The 20,856-nt window shown below is 37.1% G+C and overlaps 1 protein-coding gene across 1 annotated transcript in view; it reads left to right on the plus strand.

Moving 5' to 3' along the window:
* cacna2d2a (calcium channel, voltage-dependent, alpha 2/delta subunit 2a) overlaps positions 1–20,856 on the plus strand; it is a 215,613-nt gene that overhangs the window by 151,683 nt on the left and 43,074 nt on the right. The window contains exons 7-8 of the mRNA XM_055160452.1: positions 3,044–3,175; positions 3,418–3,475. Of these exons, the coding sequence (XP_055016427.1) occupies positions 3,044–3,175; positions 3,418–3,475 (190 nt within the window). The remainder of the gene's footprint in view (positions 1–3,043; positions 3,176–3,417; positions 3,476–20,856) is intronic.

The following is a 20,856-nucleotide window of genomic DNA, read 5'->3' on the forward strand; positions in this document are numbered from 1 at the left end:
TTCTTTGTGATTTTCTCTGTGAATTTTTGTAAAAACATGTCGCGGAGCTCCCTTTGGTGCAGCAGTAATTTGCCTTTCACTTTCTCCCATCCTCCTGACAGTGTTAAGTGCTTCACTACTGGCTGTGATTGAATGTGTACTATTGTTTTGAAGCATAGAAACAGAAATAACTTTTTGGGCAATTATTATGCCTTTGTCTGACAAAATAACAGCAGTATGTTTGGGTGTCCCAGATTCCAGGAGCTTTAAAGGAATGATACCTGATTTTGTACATTTCAGGAAAACACTTTAATTACCTAATAGCGGGGTGTAATAGCTTTGTAAATTACACACACACTTACGGTTTAAGAAAGATTCTCTTTGGTTTTGGCTTTGCATAAAAAATTACAATCCGAGATACATGCAGCAAATGTATTACGAAAATGAAAAATTTATAGATTCTAATCTGTTATTTATAATTGCAAAACAAATCCACCTTTTCTGTCCAGAAATTTGACTGGCATCACAGTGTGAAATTGGTGTGAAGTGAAGAGCTTTTTCTCTGCTTTGCTTTCTTTGTGTTTATTGTATATTTGTATATTACTCTATTTTCTGATGTTATAACGTTGTTTCCTCATCAAAAACATACCCAAATTTTTTTTTGTTTAATTCAAACTTGTTTAATTCTGCATGAGGCTGAGCTCTTCTCTCCACAGAAAACACACTGTTGAACCTTGTGATATCATGTGGTAATACAGCAAGTGCTCCACTGTGTTTTTAAAATCCTCTTCACCTAATAATTTGGATAATTTCAAATCTGGAATTGCCCATCTCTACTGAGCTCAAGGTAAAAAGTAGCTGTTAACTTGAAACTACCACTATATGACATCACAAGGTGCAATAGATAGATAATAATTTCGAGACTTGAAGATGTAGACAGACTCATAATAAAGGATTACTCAAACATGTGTGAATGAAAAAAAACACAACTCCAGGTATGTTTTTGATGAAGTAACCACATTATAACATGGCTTAAAGTTCACAAGAGTTGATTCAGCATAATATAAGACCTTTAAGTTGACACACTTGTTGTGACGTAGATGGACCATGTGGTTCCGATTGGTTAATCTGCCTGTCAGTCATATACATTGTGGCAGTGGGAGATAAGACAAGGTTCCAGACATCTTTGTGTATAGGATGGCCATGCAAAGTAAAGAGTGAAACATGAATGAGTGAAAAGAAAACATTATATTGATTGCAAACCTATGCGAAAGACCCATGTGAGTCACTGTATGATGCTTTTGAATGAGAGCTTTACTTTTATATCTGGCTACCAGTTAGGTGTAAATACCTTTAAATTTTTGAAAACTGGGTGCACCATATTTTGTAAAATAGGCCGGTCATGTTGTTATGATTGGTGTAGTTCAAGTTGACCTGTCTCCATATGTCGAAATATTGATCAGTTTATCCATGTTGTATTTGATAAACGTGTTCTTTTTGTGTCAGACATATGTGGTGTAGACTGCAGAGGCGTGGGGCCAGGGGCTTATCTCAGTGAGTTTGTGCAGTAATTAAATCAGGCTGAAGTTTCTCAGCTCTGTCTGTGTTTCCTCTTTAATCAGGGACCATTAAACCTCTGATTGCACTCGGCTCCTGACTCCAGTCTCTTCAAAGGCTGCAGGCTGAATGTTCTCTGCTTCTTATTGTTAACATATCTGCATATGTTCAGTTTGTTATAGGCCATGAATATATTATCTACGTGTATAGACCTAAAGTCACTCGCATTCTACATACACCAAAAATCTATACCCTGAACCAGTCCATACTAAAACTTGCATTGAAACTGGACTGAACAAGTATCAGTAGTGAAAAAATTAATATAAACAAGACTAAGTTGAACCTTTCAGGACCTTACAAGACTACATTTTAATATAAAATACAGCTATTTTTAGAATGACCAATAGCAAAGAGGAGCATGAGATAGGTGAACGCAAATTTTGGATTGTCAAATCTTGGTAAAGGAATCAATGTATGCACTTACTTAGACTAACACTACACTTTTTCCAAGTCAAATTATGGTAAAAAAAAGAGTCTTATAATTCCAATATTCCATTGCATTGATGTGAATGTTGTGATGTACTATTTGTAACCCACCCATACAAATATGTGGTATTATTTTGGATGTAAAAATGTGACAGTGTGAGTATAGTATAATCCACAAAAGTCAGGACACATGTTGACTGAGGCCGGAGGAGCCTGTTATTCCGCTCCACTTTGACTGAACATGAAGACTTTTTGCATCCTTAAATCTGACTACACCACTGCATCACCACCACTGACCCACGAGAGACACGACCCCAAAGTGTTCAGACAGCCACAGCCATGAGCAGACGCTTGCATGGAGAGTTTTGGACTATATTTTATTTTCTACTCCTGTCGTTGGGAGAAAATCAAGCAAAACGGCTTCTAATAGTGGCTCCCTGTGACTCATGCCCTCAGCACAAGGTCATCTGTGATTCACCGGGCGTCACTCTTCACAGATCACATCGATTAAAACTGATGCCCGTTCTGACACACAGTACAGCTTTGCGTACATGTTCTCATTCAAATGCAACCACAGACAAGGTTGTTCAGATGACTTTAGTTTGTTCAGATGACTTTTAGTTTACTTTTTGCTATTGGTTGCTCAAAGGTTAATTGCAAATGAAAAGTTATCACACACCTATCAACAAGCTCTAAAGGAAATGTACTGTTGTTTTAGTTTTTAATTTTGCAAATCTAAACCTATTTATCAGTACAATGGGTTACACAACATACTATACTTTTTATAGCCTTAATAAATAAATTTAACTGAGTTTATTTATTAGCAATTGGGCTACATACTTTTCCCAAACTACAGCTGGATAACCTTTTCAATGCATCAGCACACTGCAGTCGCTCAGTGAAATTATAACTTGCTAAATTCAACAAAAATCATTTGGATGAACATGATGTAAAGGTTCTGATTAGGTCAACTTTTTAAAATAGATTTTATTCTAATCTTTCCGTGTTTGTGTTTCCGCAGCCCCCGTCATCCTAAATGAGCTGAACTGGACTCAGGCACTGGAGCGAGTCTTTATTGAGAACCGCAGAGAGGACAGCTCCCTCCGGTGGCAGGTGTTTGGCAGTGCGACCGGCGTCACGCGCTACTACCCAGGTGAGTGTGGAGCATCAGTCACCGATAACCTGCCCCGGCCTCAGACTCTCACAGATAAAGTCTAAATTGGCCCCGGAGCTTTGGGCCAGCGGCACATTGGCCACTCCTTATCAGATTGCACTTCAGTAACTTGACCGACAGAAGTAAATTATGATTTTTGACTTTGATCTAATCTTTTCCAGTCTGAAAAATCACACATAGGACTATAGACTGTCTATAACTCATAGTGTTGCTTTGTGCAGCTACTCCATGGAGAGCGCCCAACAAAATCGACCTGTATGACGTCCGCAGAAGGCCTTGGTGAGTGAGAAATCTTCAGTTAATTCTATTTTGGTGTAAAAGTTGTGGCTGTTATCTCTAAATAGTTTTCTCTGTAGATATTTGTATTATCAAAGTTGTTTTTCAAAGTACATTACATATAATCTTCTTTTTCATGGGTGGACCTTTAGTGTTTGGTCCATGTTGAAATGAGGTCTGTGTACTAAAGCAGCTGTTTCACCTAACTGATCTTGTATTGATGTAGCAGGGATGTCAAATAATCATATTCTGCATATTACTGCATGTGAATTCTGCATCAAACCCAGAAGTGTACGTTTTCCTCCAGCTGGACATGAACCACACAGACTCAGAAACCACCTGTCCTCCTCCAGCTCTCTCCTCCTTCCATATGCAACCTGCTCTCCCTTTTTCTCTCTCTTCTTTTTCATTCTCTCTTCCCTCACTCTGTATACCTGTTCTCTTTCTTTCTTATCCCTTTTCTCTCCCCTTGTACCTCTCTCCACGTACCACCTCTTTCCTCTCCTCATTGTACCTGCTCTCTCACCTTCTCTGACTGTCTCTCCATCACTCTACCTCTCCTCCCTCTCTATGTTCTCTCTGCTTTCTCTCTCATCTGCTCCTTGTACCTTCTTTCTCACACTCTCACCTTTACTTGCCCTCTATCTCTCCTTTTCTCCTTACCTCCTCTCTACAGCGGCCTCTCCTCCTTGTAGCTGCGCTTTCTCTCCCTAAACTTTTATCTCTCTCATTTCTTCCTCCTTGTACCTGCACGCATCCTTCCCATAAACCTTCTTTCTCAGCCCCTCTCTCTTCCCTCTCCCTAAACTTGCTCTCTCTCACTCTCTCCTTTTGGCCATGAATTGGCTCTCTCCCTCCTTGTTCTTTTTCTCTTCCCTCTCTCCTCTCCTCCTTGCTCTCACTCCTTTCCTCCTTGTACCAGCTCTCTCTGCCCTTTCTCTACTCCTGTCCTCTTTGTACCTGCTCTCACTCTCTTTTTCTGCATTTCTACTTGTACCTCTTCTCTCCCTCTCTCTACTCTCCTCATCGTACCCACGCTCACTCTCTCCTCTTCTTACCTGCCTTCTCTCCTCTCCTTCTTGCTCTCTCCCCTCCTCCTCTTACCTGCTCTCTCTCTCTCTCTCTCTCTGTCTCTGCTGTCACCTGTCTGTTGCCTGGTTACATTCTCGGAGTGGACTGGACATAATGTTGACTGGCGTTGTGATTAGACTTGACCTGGTTTTCGCCATGCGCCCGTGTCCGCCTCGCTCTGATTGGCTGTTTGGGGTCACTCCCGCTGTCAGACCAAGTCAACAAGAGCTCCAGCCATACAAACACAGGCAGGCCCAAGGAGCAGAGTCAACGCCATTTCAAGTGTGTGAAAAGTGGAAGAAGCACTTTTCATTGTAAGAAAGTAAGAGGCGTTCAAAGGGTCTATATTAGGCAAAACTGATTGACTCCTCTGAGCTTTTAGCCATGTTACAATGTTGTCATCTCACCAAAATATACTTGGAGTTGTGTTTTGTTTCATTCACACATGTTTGAGGAACCTTGTCTTATTAGTGTGTCTACATCTTCAAAGTCTTTGTTCCACCTTGTGATGTCATGTAGTGGTAGTTTTCAAGTTAACAGCTACCTTTTACCTTCTGTTCAGTAAAGATTGGAAATTACAGAGCTGAAATTAGCAAAATGTCTGTAGTGAAGAGGTATGAAGTTTAAAAACACAGTGGAGCTCTGGAGTGTTTTCTGTTTAAGAGAAGAACTCGGCCCAAATATTAACTTGTGTGTATGAAAAATCCCTCAGTCATCCAGGTAGAATCCATGGCGAGGAGAAAATTCAGTTTGTCGAATGGACAAAAGTTAGTTTGGTTGAAGATGTTTCGCAGCTCATCCAAGCTGCTTCTTCAGTTGGAACTGAAGAACTGAAGAAGCAGCTTGGATGAGCTGCGAAACTTTTGTCCAGTCGACAAACTGAATTTTCTTCTCGCCATTAACTTGTGTGTTTGTTTTGTTTCATTCAAACATGTTTAACGCACAAAATCTGCATATTTAGGCTGAGTTCTTCTCTCCATGGAAAACACTGTTTCACCTTGTGATGTCATGTGGTAATACAGGAAGTGCTCCACTATGTTTTTAAAATCCTCTTCATTTTAATAATTTGAATAATTTCAGACCTGGAATTGCCCATCTCTACTGAACTCAAGGTAAAAGGTAGGCGTTAACTTGAAAACTACCACTACATGACATCAGAAGGTGCAATAGAGTATTTTGAGCGTTGAAGCTATAGACAGACTAATAATAAAGGATTACTCAAACATTTGTGAATGAAACCAAAAACAATTCCAGGTACTCCAGGTGTTGAAACAATATTATTATAAAGAAAATGGTGTAATATGGGCCCTTTAAAGAAGCTGAGAGGTCATTTGAAGTACTTGTGTGGTTTAGGATGCTAGCAGTCCAAAATTGTATTGTTACTTTATAATTAGCTGTGAAAAAATATGTAGCAAAAATAATTACTGAGGCCATTATGGAAGTAAAGTTTGAAGGTAACATCTAATTTATGTTTTAGCTGTAGTCTTTATGCATTTATTTGATAGGGACAGAGCATATTCATGAACAGCTGTTTTAACAGTGTAAATGTGCCTTTTAAATCTGCCTTCTTTGCCTTTTTTGGCTGACAGAGAACCATGATCTGGCAGGTTTTTGCCTTTTGCATTAATTTTGCCTAGTCACTCTGAATGTGACTATGTAGCCTATGAGGATGAAGTGTCTTGCCAAAGGATACAAAGGTTGTGTATGCTTGAGCGAGCTTTGAAGCACTGACCTTTGCCCTTGATATTAGAATACAAGAAAAACAAACTGGCCGATGAAAATAGTTGGTATGTTGGTAAGTATGACTGACTCTATACCAGTGTTGGATGAAGTACTCAATTTTGTTAAAGTAAAAGTACAGATATACTGGGGCAAAGTATCACATGAAAAAAGTAAGAGTAAGAGTAAGTAAAAAAAAGTTAAAGTATTAAAGTAAAAGTGAAAAACTACAAGTATTTTGCAGAGAATTTAAGAACAGTTAGAGATTTAAGTGATTTGACTGATTTGTTAATTTTTCTGTTAAGTTTTTTGTGTGTTTTTGTGTGTTTGGTTTGCTTAAAATTGGGATGTAAACTCAATTGAAATGTGCTAAAAATAAGTCTCAGCCTTTTAAGCAAGTCTCAAACCATAAAAAAGTACTTTTTACTTTTCAGTCCAGATCTAAAATGTAGTGGAGTAGAAAGTACAGATACATGCTCCCAATTGTAGTGAAGTAAAAGTAAAAATGACCCACCGTAAAAAGTACTTAAAATAAAGTACAGATACCTAAACATTGTACGTAAGTATTATACTTTTACTTTTGTACTTCATTATCTTCCACCACTAATCTATATTCTAAAGTAGATAACTGTAATTTCCAAACTTGTTCAATATTCAGCTATTTGCATTATGATTTAGCAGTGACAAAATATTCAACAAGTTCCACTACAGTGTGCTATTTATTTATTTATTTATGCCAAAGCAGCATCAGTAGCCATTTAAAATCTCACGGCTAACAAGAAACTTTGACATTTTAATTAGCTTTAAATCAAACTAAAGTGTACCTTTGCTGTCCCGGAGTGACAATATACAACACTAAAACATCAAGCCCAAATCACTTCACATTTGAGAATAGCAAGTACTGTACTCTCAAGATCATTTATGGTTCTGCTTAGGGCCACCTCGTTTTGACACATGTTAGTGAACTGCAAGGAGACAGGGAGCAAAGAGACAAGGGAATAAGGAAGTAGGAAGCTCTGAGAGGACAGTTGTGAGTGGCAGGTGTCTGTTGACAGGGTGAGGCAGATGAGAGGTGTGTTTTTGCTCCTGTCAGTCTCGGCTCCTCCATGTTTGTCACTGTCATGGCCGCCCTTCTTCTCCACACGCCGCACACATTCAGACCTGTTGCTTAGTAACAGCTTCAGTGTTCAAATAGGGCAAAGCGGCTTCACACAGAGGAGAGGGTTAAGAAGTGGGAGCAAGTCTTTCAAATACCAAAATCAAAGTTATATTTCCAGTAAGAGTAGCTGTAGGGAGTAGTGCTGTAAAAAAAATAGTGTGAGTAGGTTCTGCTTTTTAAAATCTTTGACAGTACTTGCAATAAAATAGGTCCACAGTTAGGACTGAGCAATCACAATGGTCTATTGTATATTTTTTTTATTGTATATATTATAATAAAAAAAATTTATATTAATTTTGAATAGAAATAAGTTTTTCTTACTTTTCTCTTTTTTATCAGTATAAAAAACAATGTATTCCTTCAAAGTCTAAGCTTCAGAACACTTCTGTAGACTTCCTGATTCAAAAGATTGACTATCTGAAATAATTGTATTTCCATTTAATAAAAAATAAATTCCTTATTATTATACTGTTCATTACCTACTTCATAATTACACCTACTAATTTTACTGCTGTTAACTGTAATAATAACCAGTCCATGTACAGTTCTTCATTCAAATGTTTACTTTTTGTAACTTTCAAAAAAGTCAATTTAGGTTAGAAAATATTTTCTTCCATCTCGCTATAGCATGTACTGTCATGATTTGTGGGGTCAGTTGGGGGTGATGTCGTCCTCATGTCCAGCTCTAATGTGGTGTGGTCACTCACAGTCTGCTGCGGTTAGTGTCAGGAGTGACCGGGACAAGTCTAAAGATGGCACCATCTCGCATTGGAACAGCCTCGCTTGCAATCTCCTCCCTGTGCACCTGGCATATCAGACTGGAGTCATATTCGCTGATGCCTCATTGTCCTGTGTAGAAACTAGGTCATAGAGGTCATACAGTAAGCTTCAGTATTTTTACAAGCTGAATAATACAGTAAATGTCCAACCCATGATCACAATTAATTTAACTATAGTTACAATGACTAGCTCCAAATTTTCTATTTTACAAGATTATTCTTAAAACATACTTAACATGTTTATATTTTATGCACCACAACATAAAATCATAGTTTTTTGCTCTTGAGTTCTGACAAACATTATTGACTAGATGACACAGTGAAAATGTAGCATGCGGTTCCATTACGAAAATTGATTAGCAGTACTTCGAGATCAATACAAAATCAATACATTTTAGGGACCACAATAAAGAATCACAAGACAAGTTTTGATAAAAATAATCAAATTCTAAACACATTTTTGCCTTGATTCTCTCTTTTCTTGATGATGCTCTCAATTTTCATTAGAAACATCATAATCATATTTTTCTTTAGCATATTTGGCAAATATTCTGACCTCTTCTCTTGTGAGATGCAGTATTTAGCCGTGTTTATTGCTTTGACAGACTGATCCTTGAAATCTATCTGATGGAGGCTATTCCTGGTCAGTGCTGGTCATACTTGTCCAGTCCAGATTTCAGGGGATGACTGGTGGGCTGCCTGCCACCACAGATGGGCTCCCCCCTCCCTCCCTCCCTTCATATTCAGGGCCCCACTAAAATGAATGGTCCAGTCAACACACTTAATTGTCTCCAATTGCGCTGACATTAATTATTAACATTTGTCCATTATAATGTCTCTTCATGTTATCCACAGAAGCAAAGCAGACAGAGGAGATAAATACCAGAGACAGGCATGAAGCTGCTCCCATTTAATTACCTCCAGCTCCACAACATGGGGCCTGTACCATCAAATTTATAGATTTTTTTTTTTTTTTTTAAACAAATCAAGGTGCTAAACTATATTGACCTGGACTATATTGTCTTTCAAAGCTATACTAGACTCCAAAACAGAATCTACCACGCAATAATATACAGTACTCATGCCATTTAAGGTGCACTGTGTAACTTTTGGAGATGTTATTGCTTTAGTTTTAATTTTCCACAATAGGGCATTAAACTTATCTATCTTGATGGAATCAAGCAGGTGACACCCCCAGATCAAGTCATGTCAGAGGTCTTATTTATAAAGCATACATGCAAAAAGGTTGCCTGGGATCCAGAATACACACTTCTTCAACACTTTACAAATGTGTGAGTCTGGTCATCTCCTAGTTTTCAGATGGGCATGATTGTCAGGTGGATTAGTCAACCAGGGACATGCATTGTCTGTCGTATAAGAAAAAATAAAGAAAAAAATATCACGGGGGGCTAAAAAACATAGTAGATTTCTGCAGAATCATTGAGTGAAGCTTTAAACTCTGTTAATCTGAGGTGAGATAAAGTAGATTTTATTTGTAAGTGATATGTGACCAATGAGCTCCTTCTCCTTATCAAGTCTGATATCAATCTGAATTAAAAAAATACAGAGATATCATTTTGGATTTGCCAGACAACACAAAGTCCATGTTAAGTGATGTATAAAAGATGAGGTGGAAATGAGTGGTCTGATAAACTCAAAATGGTTGTACATCATGGTTTTCATGAGGCAGTACTAGATCTGACAAGAAGTGAGCGGGTTTAGGGAAGTTTATGGAAGTTTTGTGGAGAAGCAACCACGAATTCATGTTTTATAAGGAAGTTTTTAGCAACAAAAACATCAAAAGCATGATAGATTGTTTTTATGTCAAACTGTGGAGCATTCCAGGCAAAGCAATATTAGTTATTTTCTACACTGGGTTTTTCAGTTCATGGATAAAAGCCATATGTCACTGGAATATATTACACCAAGGATGCCACTAAAAACATGCATTACTTGACTAAACTCTTGGACCCCATCTTGAAAAGGCAGAATCTTTAGAAGACTTTGCAAATATTTCGAATCCCAACTAAATTGTGTATTTTGGGACAATCCTAAACTTCCATAAAGTCTGTTGTATTGTTATCTTCCTAACGGACAAATAAAGTAACTGACCAACAATGTTAGAGCTGCATAATAGGAACTACACACCCAGCTAGCCTCGCCTTATTTTTTTTCCGATAAACCATTTTATTCAAATCTCTTTGCTTTTCTGGCAAACTGAATAAATTACTTTCTCTGCACAGGAAAATAAATATAAATTTGATGCAGAATTTAGTTTTAACCAAAATATGTAAATGTGAGTTTTGGCACGGGCCCCACCTGTAATGAACGAAGGGAAACTAAAAGAGGAGACAACATCGCTCTCGGTGCTGGGTCCCTGGGCTCCTGCCTCCTATATTTTTTATCTTAATTCAATCTTTATTCTCCGCCACATCCACAGCTGCACTAAGAGCCCAGCAGTCCATAAAATAATAAGACCATCAACACAAATCCATGCACAAGGGAAAACGCAAGCAAATATACAACGAACCTGCCCCGCCATACTGTCCATACTGATAATGTTGTGTGGTCAATTTTGCAGGGTAGAAGATATAACTGTTTCAACTAAAGCTCATATACAATGCAACTACACAAAATATATAATTATAGATTGTGTGGAGATGAAATTATTTCATATTGATTCAATTTGTGAGGGGAAATTACAAAAAAAGATAATATATTGGATGTTTTTCAGTTAGTTGGTTAGTAACAACAAAAATACACTTCACTTTAAAAATTATCAGTAAAGTAGATGGACTACTGTGGTTAATATTTTCTATTTTTATGGCACCTGTTCCTATGGTACGACTTTACAATAACTTTTTAGTCTTAATAAAGCACATATTTAAATCATATAGTAGTATAATAGGCTATAGTAAGAATGATTCAGGCAGAGTAATACCCTAACTCCAACCCTAATCCCTTAATTCAGGTTTATTAAGGTGTAATTATTCTAAAGTGGTACCAATAAAGTGAACAAATAGTCAATATCTGAAATGTCTATTGAAAATCTCTATAAAATGAGATTTAAATGACCAAAGAGTAATGTTAACATATAGGTTAATGTGTCTCTGTAGCCTGCAGTTCAACACCACTGACCTTTCCTCATATCAGATACATGCATCTCTACATGTTCCTGTGGTTCCCTTGCAAATAATTCCCTTAATTCAAATGTAATGCAAAACACTTTGTAAAATGGGTCAGGGTCCATAAATACAATCTCCCAGGAGACTTAGCCCTGAGGCATGGTCGTATTGATTTTAACAGAGCTATGCTACAATAAAACTATTTCATGAATTCCAATGAGATTCCTGCTCCAGAGTCAAATGTAATCACCAGAGTATGTTGGTGCTGCTGGTGGCCTGTCTATGCATTTAGATGTATGTAATATGGTGGTGGGCTGTTGAGTTCTGAATAACTTTAATCTTCTCATTTAGTTAAATCCAGCCTTCCCACAGACATGCAGATATAGTAGTTATAACACATATTTGTAATAGTAGTGACGTGGACAAGTGGGTGGGCGATATTGACAAAAGTATATTGATTGGTCTTTGAATTATCCCCATGGTGATATTTAAATAATATTGTGTTAATCCATCCAAATTGTGGCACAAGTACACTGTAAATATATGGCAGAAGTGTAGTGATAGTTTTGTGGATTATTCCCATGGCAATATTCAGACAATAATTGTGCTACAAGTTTGCTGTAAATAAATGGTTGAGGTTCAAGCAAAAAAGCAAATAGACAAAATCCAATGAAATGCATATTCTTCTTAAAAAAATAGCTTTATTAGTTTTAAAATGTAAAAACATATGTATGCGTTTTTTTATATTTTAAAACTAATAAAGCTAATTACTAACTTACATTGTATTGCAATATATCTACTATTGGGAATAGTTTTAATGTGTTTTGCTAACCTGATTCATCAGCCGGTTTCACTTTGTAGAAACCGTCTGAACCGTTAGAATTCGTTCTCTTGACGGTAGGCGGGTACTTTTTCGTTTAAATAACCGCTGCCATTTGGTCGTGACATATGTAATGCACCGCTATCGGGCTAACTGGTATATCAAGCGTTTCACAAATCCCGAAGGAAAAAGTCTTCCCCTTGATAAAATTCACCAAACATTCTCTTTGTTCCAGCTTTAAATCCTCGATCTCGGGAATCGTTGCCAACACAGAATGTATGACTCTTCGCTGATTGGCCAGTGCCCAACCTTTCACTAACTGGGTTTTTGTGAACCATCTAGTGTATTCCGATTCCTGACCTAGTCGCTGGAGAGAAATGAAATTGAGCAGAGGCACTAGATGGCGTCAGCCTGGCTTGTGTGTTGCCTCAAGAGGTCCTGATTCAAGGGGTTCTGTCTGTTCTTTTGAAAGAGAAAAATCAATTCATGCTGCAATACGATATAAGATATAAGTTGTTGTTAACATATTTTGAAGTAGTAGAAGAGGTTGCTATAATGTTACATCAGTGCCTTGTACAGAAGTACCAAATCCTCTTATTGTGATAGAAGAATGTGAACATTGATGATATTAGACTATTTTCAATGAAGGCTTACCCATCTCAGTTGCTCATTGCTTTATTTTAAAACATTAAAACATGTATTTTCAAAGCATGTTTAAACTCCCCATTAGAAGTGTCCCGTTCAGTCCGGGACAGTCTAAAAAGGCCACGGGGTCCCTGTCGCATCAGGTGCCAGATCAGGGACAGTGGTGAGGGGCAGGGGCAAAATGGAGGAGCAGCAGCCAGACCCATCTGCCTGTCACCTGGCCTTGGCACACAGCATTCTGGGTAATGACAGGGAAAGAATGGCATCAGTGGCCACCAGCCTAGAGGTAATTACTGACTGGAGCTCATGCAGAAACAACACATCTGGATCACTACTCTGAGTGCTGAGGATTATACATCGGCATCCTGAGAAGAGAAGAGGGTTTGAAATCTGTCCATACTCCATTTTTTTCTCAAAATGAATATAGAAATAGAACTAATTACTGTCTCATTTTACCGAACTATATATACACACATGCAAAACTATACCTTTAAACCCAAATGTGTTCGGTTTCTGCATTAGTGGTGTTTCATTATAGAAATTTTCAGTGATAGTTTTGAAACTGGGGTGAGCAACAAAAAGCATAAAATTCTAAAACATTTCATTATTAATTGCAAACCCCAAAGAAAGAATCACAAATAATCACTATATTACACTTCATGAAGGGCAAGATGAGTCCAGAAAAATACACACATGAAGTACAGTTTACAGGTTTGAAACTACCTGTACCTCCTCCTTTTTGGCTTGAAAACAGGCTTAATTGCATTTGGTTATAGCAATATATTTGTATAGTAGCAGTAGTAGCCACTGTTGGGGAAGTTACTTCAAAACTGTAATGTTTTATTTATTACTTGTTACTGTCATTTCAGAGTAATTTGTTACATTACAATATTACTGTATTTAAAATGTAAGGCATTACATGACGACTGCAGCACTTTAATTTACTCTCACCAAAATAACTGTTGCTGATTGTCAAATAACAATCATCGAAGAAAGATGCCTTTCGCGATGAAAGTTGCGAATGAACCAGGACTGAACCAGAACTGAACCAGGACTAAACTTCATCTAAACCAGGGATGAACCGAGGACTGAACCAGAACTGAACCAGGACTAAACCTTGTTTAAACCAGGAGACTGAACCATGACTAAACAAGAGCTGAACCAGAACTGAACCAGGTCTGAACTAGGTCTAAACCAGCATCAAACCAGGACTCATCTTGGACTAGGCCTTGGAATCTAGAACCGCCCTTGACAGAACCCCAAGTCGACGGTCTACTCGGGTGCACCTCCGGGCCTGTCCTGACATTCGGAACCGTAACGATGAGGGTTTCACCACTGCTGATATCACAGAAAATGAAAAACCCACCACTTCAGTCCAGGTTAAAATCTATTGTAGCATGTGTTACTGACATTTGTACTAAGTAAAATATATATTTTTTCCCTGTAATGCCTTACATTACTGTGTCACAGCAATAATTAGTTACTTTTATAATGCGTTACTCCCAGCACTGGTAGTAGCAGTAATACTAATAGCACTAGAGCTCAAGAGTCATATACTAAAAGACTAACTTCTCCTTCTACTTCTATTTCCTTTTATTGCTAACTCCTCTGTGCAGGTTGTACTTTGACTCTAACCTGATGAATGCCTCCTAACTGTACGCTCCCCAGACGCCTCTCATTCATTTTAAATCCTCGTTTTTCAGACAGACTCAGTCCCTCTCTGCCTCAAAGCTGCCCCCAAAAGAACTGGGACACAGACTTGGAAGAGGTCAATTAACTGAGCATGCCCGGAGTGAGTAAAGTGTGTGGAGAGAGGGAGAGAAGGAGGGATAGAGAGAGAGAGAAAGGAAGATAGAGGAAGAATGAGAGGGGGGAGATCGAATGGAAGAAAAAAAAAAAAGAGAGATAGAGATGGGGAGATGGAGAGAAAAAAGAGGGAAAAGGAAGGAGAATGAGGAGAAAGAGAGAGAAGAGAAAAAAAGAGGTGGAGAAAAGTAAGAGGAGAGGGAGAGAGAAGAAGAAAAGAGAGCAATAAAGAAAAAGTGGAGAGAAAGCAAGAGGAAGAGAGGGAGGGGGAAAGGGAAGAAAGGACAGATGGAGAGAAATAAAGAAAGAAAGAAAAAGAGGCAGAGAGAGAGGGAGAGTGAGAAAAGGGAGGGAGGTGAGAGAGAACGATATACAGGGGATGGAGATGGAGAGAATGGGGAAGGAAAGGAGGAGAGAGAGGAAATAGAGAGGAGAGAGGGAGGGCGGGAGAGTGAGGCAAAGGATGAAAGAGAAAACGAGAAATGAAGAGAGAAGGGAGAGAGAGAGAGAGAGAGAGGGAGAGGAGCAAAAAAGAGGCGTAAAAAGAGGAAGAATCCAATTACTTTCAATAATAAAGAATGCCACATCAAAGGTACAACTTGTGCCTCTCTCCAAGTGCTCTCCAAATCAGGTCTGGAAACATGAGGCGCGCTCATAACTTTTATCAATTTAATTACTGGAATCTTAATTTGAAAGAGTGAAAGGGGAGAGAGACTGCACACTGAGACACTATTTCTTCTTTTCTTTTTTTCCTTTCCTCTTTTTGAGAGGATTGAGTTTGTGAAAATGATCATCGATGCAGCTAGCCAGCGCCAGTCAAAATGTAGCCCACGTCTGGAACCCCTGAGGCGGGGAGAGGGCACAGACAGTCCCATCTAAAGATTGAAGAAGGGTCATTTGGAGTAGCCTCGAGACCAGCGGCAGAATTTCATTAACTTCTCTGCCCACTCTGTTTCTTATTGGCCAAATAGAGCTTTTAATGGGATAAGACTTATTTTGGAGAGGCCAAGTGTTAATTATGAAGGCAATCCAATAGTCTATTAGTCATTATAGGTCAGACTCCTCTCCCAAGAAAAATTGCACAATAGAAAACTGAGAAAATATTACATTACGTTTCAAAGATAAACCCGAGAGGCAGGAGCGTGCAGTGGAAATTAGATATGTATTAGTAACAAGAGACTCTTAAGTGCAGTTTTAGCTGGTCTACTCGCTATCTTATATGGGGGATTAGAACCTTTTTCAGTCACAACACTCCTGATTATGGACTGTGGTTTCATAAAATATCTTAATTCTGCATAAAAAACTGCTAACCCTGTAGTTTAGATCTGAACATGTTATCGAATGTGAATCTTGCTATAATTTGCCAAATCATATTTCAGTCATTTTATCAATTCTTTTAAGTGTGTTTAGAATGTGAGTTTTTAACAAAATCCTTAAAGGTCTTATATTACTCAAAATTGACTCTTGTGAGCTTTAAGCCATGTTTTAATGCTGTTACCTCGTCAAAAACACACCCAGAGTTGTGTTTTTTTTCATTGCTCTGTTCTACCTTGTGATGTCATTTAGTGGTAGTTCTGAAGTTAACAGCCAGCCTTTACCTTTAGTTCAGTGGGAATTGGCATTTCCAGCCCTGAAATCATCCAAATGATTCTAGTGAAGGTGTATGGAGTTTAAAAACACAGCAGGGCACTTTCTGCATTACCATATGACAAACATGTCAAATTCGGCCTGTGATATATTTATATTTGGCCTGCAAGATCATATCAAATACGCATTAGAGCTGGCCCATCAGCTACAGATAGGCTATAGAGTCATTATTTATTTAAAATGGTGTTATTATTTTATATTATGCTTGTTCTGGATTCAGTGTTTAAGCAAAACTATTATTAAACATTGATTTTAAAAAGAAAATGTTTAATATTACATATCTCAAAAGAGGAGAAAACATGCAGATGTTGTTAAAAATTTTCAATAAATATTTAGTTTGGCCCAGTTTTTAATTTTGGCCGTCTGTGAATTTGAGTTTGACACCCCTGCCATATGACATCACAGGGTGTTTTCTGTTTAAGAGAAGAACTCTAAATATGTAGGCTTTGTGTGTTTAACACGTGTGAATGAAACAAAACACAACTCCAGGTTTGTTTTTGAAACAACATTATAACATAGACAGAAAATAGCATAATATGGGCTCTTTAAAACATCACAAATCTAATTGCAATGCATTTCTGAGTTGTTCAGCCTTATTTGTGCCTACAAGACGTTAAAGTAGGCTACTTGTAATATGCTGTGAAGTAGCTGTTTTAAGACAATACGGTTTGAATTATTTGGAAAACCCCTGAAATAATTATGTGCCCCCCAGGTCCAGAACCACTGATAGTTGTATAATCTTCCCTGTATCTCTGTTCTCTGAAGTAAAGTTAAATTCTTAACTTAGCTTTGGCTTTTACAAAATGATAAAGTACTGATCCTTACTTTTAAAGGTGTACTGTTACTTCTTCAGAAAGAGTATATCAGTAGTCATATACAGTGCTTATATTAGTAAATAGTTTTAAATACTCTTTACATTTTTTGTGTACATTTAGTTAGTTAAGTAAGATAGAACTGATACTTATTTTGATAATAATATTCATTCCTTAATTGTATGCCACCTTTCAAGCTTCCCTCCTTATACTGATCTATTCATTCACTCCATAGTCATTATATCTTTTATGTGCATGTTAATACAAGTACTAGCTGTTACCATAGCAGCAAAGAGGAAATTATTGCAATTTTTTAAAATTTTTATTTATTTATTTTTGCCCTTATCAAGTACTCATCAAGTTCTATATATTGTCCGTTTCACATTTAATTTTTAAATCTTTTTTTTTTTTTTTTTTTTTTTTTTTTTTTTTTTTTTTTGATGAAAAGTTCACCCAATGTTTTCCCTGACATATTCTGACGTAATGACAGCATCAAGATGAAGTAGCTGATTTTCATAGAAATATACATAACTGCATTTATTTGGAAAGCTCGGCAGAAAAGAGGTGGACTTGTAGCCTTCTAGCATAATTGTAATGTATTTTTTCAAGGGTTTCAGAAAAACACAGAAATAAACTATGTAAATAGGATGACTGGGGGGGTTTATGTTTTTGGCTGAAACAAAACAACTCAATTTGGACACTATATTATAGACAGTTATGCTATGATCCAACGATTAAATGTGTGTCTAGAAACAGCATGATCAACTGAATTTTGTTATTGTTGTATTTATGCAGTTTAATCAATTCATGTATTAGATTTAGACAAATTTATTGATACACAAGGGAAATTATTTGGACATAGTAGCTCACACATCACAATGTATTATAATGACAAAGCCTATTCTGTATAAGTGTATACTGGTGTCAAATAGGGCATAATTATATAAATATATATGTACTAGTAAAAAAAAATTGAAATGTAGTAATACAAATATATCTTAGCTATATACAAGAGGTCATAAGGAGAAACGGTGCAAAGATAAAATAGTGATTGACATGACAGGATTTTCTATTACTATAATTATCTATTAGGGTGATATGTTGTACAATTGTAGGGAGTATTTTCTGTTATATAAAGGTGACTTGTTGTACAGTTGTATGCAGTATGTTATGAATGTATCTCTCAGTGTTTGAGTGGAGTTGTAGGAGCCTGTTGGAGTATTATCTCCTCTGTCCCTCTATAGTCTGGCGCAGTGGGTGAGCAGAAGTGTCCATGATGGAGAACAGTTTGTCCAGTGTCCTCCTGTCTCTGTGTCTCTGTGTCTCTCTCAGCTTTATGGTTCAGTTTGTCAATCAATTTATTCATAACCCTAATACAAGCCTACATGGCACTCTTGGGTTTCCATAGTGTTACCATGGTGCATAAGATCCGACGTCCTCCTGGCTCTTTTCCCTCATAATCAGACATACCCCCAGTGACTGCTCGTGCTTTCCACGGTGCTTTTTAATGTCAAAGTTCCCACTAAGATCTGAGACCCTCTCCAGTGCTCCCAGTGGAGGCTCATTTCACCCATCTATCTCTCCTCCTTTGTACTGGGGTCAAATGTGACTTTAATTGAATTGAATATGAGAAATTTTCATGTCCTTTTATGTAACACATGACTGAGGCATTATATAGAGTTCCCATTGAAACAGAATACAATGGCAGTCCACCTTCATCTACTTTGCTCCATATTCCCAGGTATTAAAAGTTTTAACTTATATAATATTATACAGTTCATGTCTTTTACTGGAAGGATATAGCTACTAACCCACATAGTGTTATAGTAATCTGCATACTGTCAGATGCGCTTCTCTTCTTTGATCAAACTTGAGATTCTCTGTACCTTAGGTGGACAATGTTGCCAAAAAAATCTATTCATAGATTCTCCAGATATCAATAATCAGATCTTTCCAGTCCAGTCCATTACAATTTTTAAATTATTAAAATATGCTTATGTCATCTTTGAGATTCAAGTATCACACAATGGAAGGGACTGTAAGTTTGTGATCTTTGTGTTTTCTGTCTTGTTTTGTTGCTTTTTGAGTTTCTCATAGTCATCAAATTTTGTATCCCATAAAATAATTTAGTTATTATTTATTTCTATGTATTGCCCATCTACTTTAGCTACTTTTAGCTTATGATTAGGGATGTCAAGATTGTTCAGTTAATCAGTCGTCAATCAGAACTTCATCTTTGCACTTTTTCTCCTTAGCTGAATTATATTTGTACTATTTTTTATTTTTACTTGTACATATACAGTACATTTATATAATTTTGCCTTATTTCAGTCTCTTGCTATTTTTGCTGCGTATTTAAAATTTGTTTTCACCATTTATATATTTGCTCTTTGTTATTATATTATATTGTGATGTGTGAGCTACTGTGTCCAAATAATTTCCCTTTTGGAAGTCATCATAATATAATCATAAGCATCCCTGTGTCAATTTTAGAAGCAAAAGTTATTTCAGTCCACTCCATGAAGCTGTAGTTTTCAGTTCACTCCAAAAACATAAACCTGAATGTAAAATGCTTTTATATCAGGCTCTTTATCTCACATTGGCTGCAAGTTTGTGTCCAAAAGCTGTTCTGTACTAGAGCAAAGGTGAAAGAAAATGAATGAAGCTGTAAAATTGTGATGTTTCTTCTACACTAAAATTTGATAATGTGACATCCTACTTTTAGCTGTGACTGGATTAGAAAATGCATCTCCACATTCCATCTAAATCTATGTGAGGTGTTGTATTGTGGTGCCTGCCTCCTGGGCCTCTCCAAAAGCATCTAAACAGGTTTATCTGAGGGTTTGTGTCTGTGGAACGGAATGCTCTTAAGAGCCTTGTCCCTGCTCCACAAACAGTGCAGAGTAAGTAATGCGTGACGCCCATCAGCTCATGAGTCATTTTACACTTTTAACACTTCACAGCTGAATATAGTCTGCACACGTATTCAGTCTCGTCACTTCCTTGTTGAAGCATTTTATCCATTTTGTAATACTTTTTTTGTTTGGCATAAGCTGTAGAAGTCATTTTTGTACCAATGTTATACTTGTAATATTTGTGGTTAATAGTGCAAACTTATTTGTGTTGCATTTATTCAAGTGCAGATGTTACTATGGATACAATGTAATGTACTAGTGTTATCAACTTGTCACAATACTAAAGAATGGACTCGATACTCTTTGCAGATTTTGATCAAATTATAATTTTAAACACAGAATAACAGTATTTGTTTATTATACCATAAAGTCTTACACTAGTTCTGATAAAACTGAAGCAGTAACTGTTCAGGAAAGGTCAAATTTTATACAGTTGTATGATTCTTTTTTCAGGACTGATACTTACTTAAATGAGTATCTAGTTTTGATACTAGTTTGAGAATAGATTGTATCTGATTTTCAATTCAGTTGTGTGTTGTAGACCATTTTTTCCCAAAGATTGAGTCACGACTGTCAGGTGGCTTGAAATAGATTTTTTTGGGGTCACGATCTGAATGTAGGTCTGCAATATACAGTTCTGACACAAGTTGAAATGTTAAGATATGTTTTGTATAATTTGTAATTGTTTTGTAATCCTTTTGTAAATGACTATTTAGTTCCAATATTGCTGGTTCAATTGAATGTTGAAAAGAAAAATAAATGGGCTGCATTTAATGTCCAAATAGGTGACTTATGGATCCTTTTATTGCTGCTTCAATTACTGTTTTTCATAGTTTGAACAATTAGTGTTACTCAAGTTTTAGAGACGCGATCACTCAGTCAACAA

This window comes from Boleophthalmus pectinirostris, unplaced genomic scaffold, assembly GCF_026225935.1.
Source record: "Boleophthalmus pectinirostris isolate CB_2022bp ecotype Guang Dong unplaced genomic scaffold, ASM2622593v1 HiC_scaffold_3, whole genome shotgun sequence".
Classification (NCBI taxonomy): Eukaryota; Metazoa; Chordata; class Actinopteri; order Gobiiformes; family Gobiidae; genus Boleophthalmus; species Boleophthalmus pectinirostris.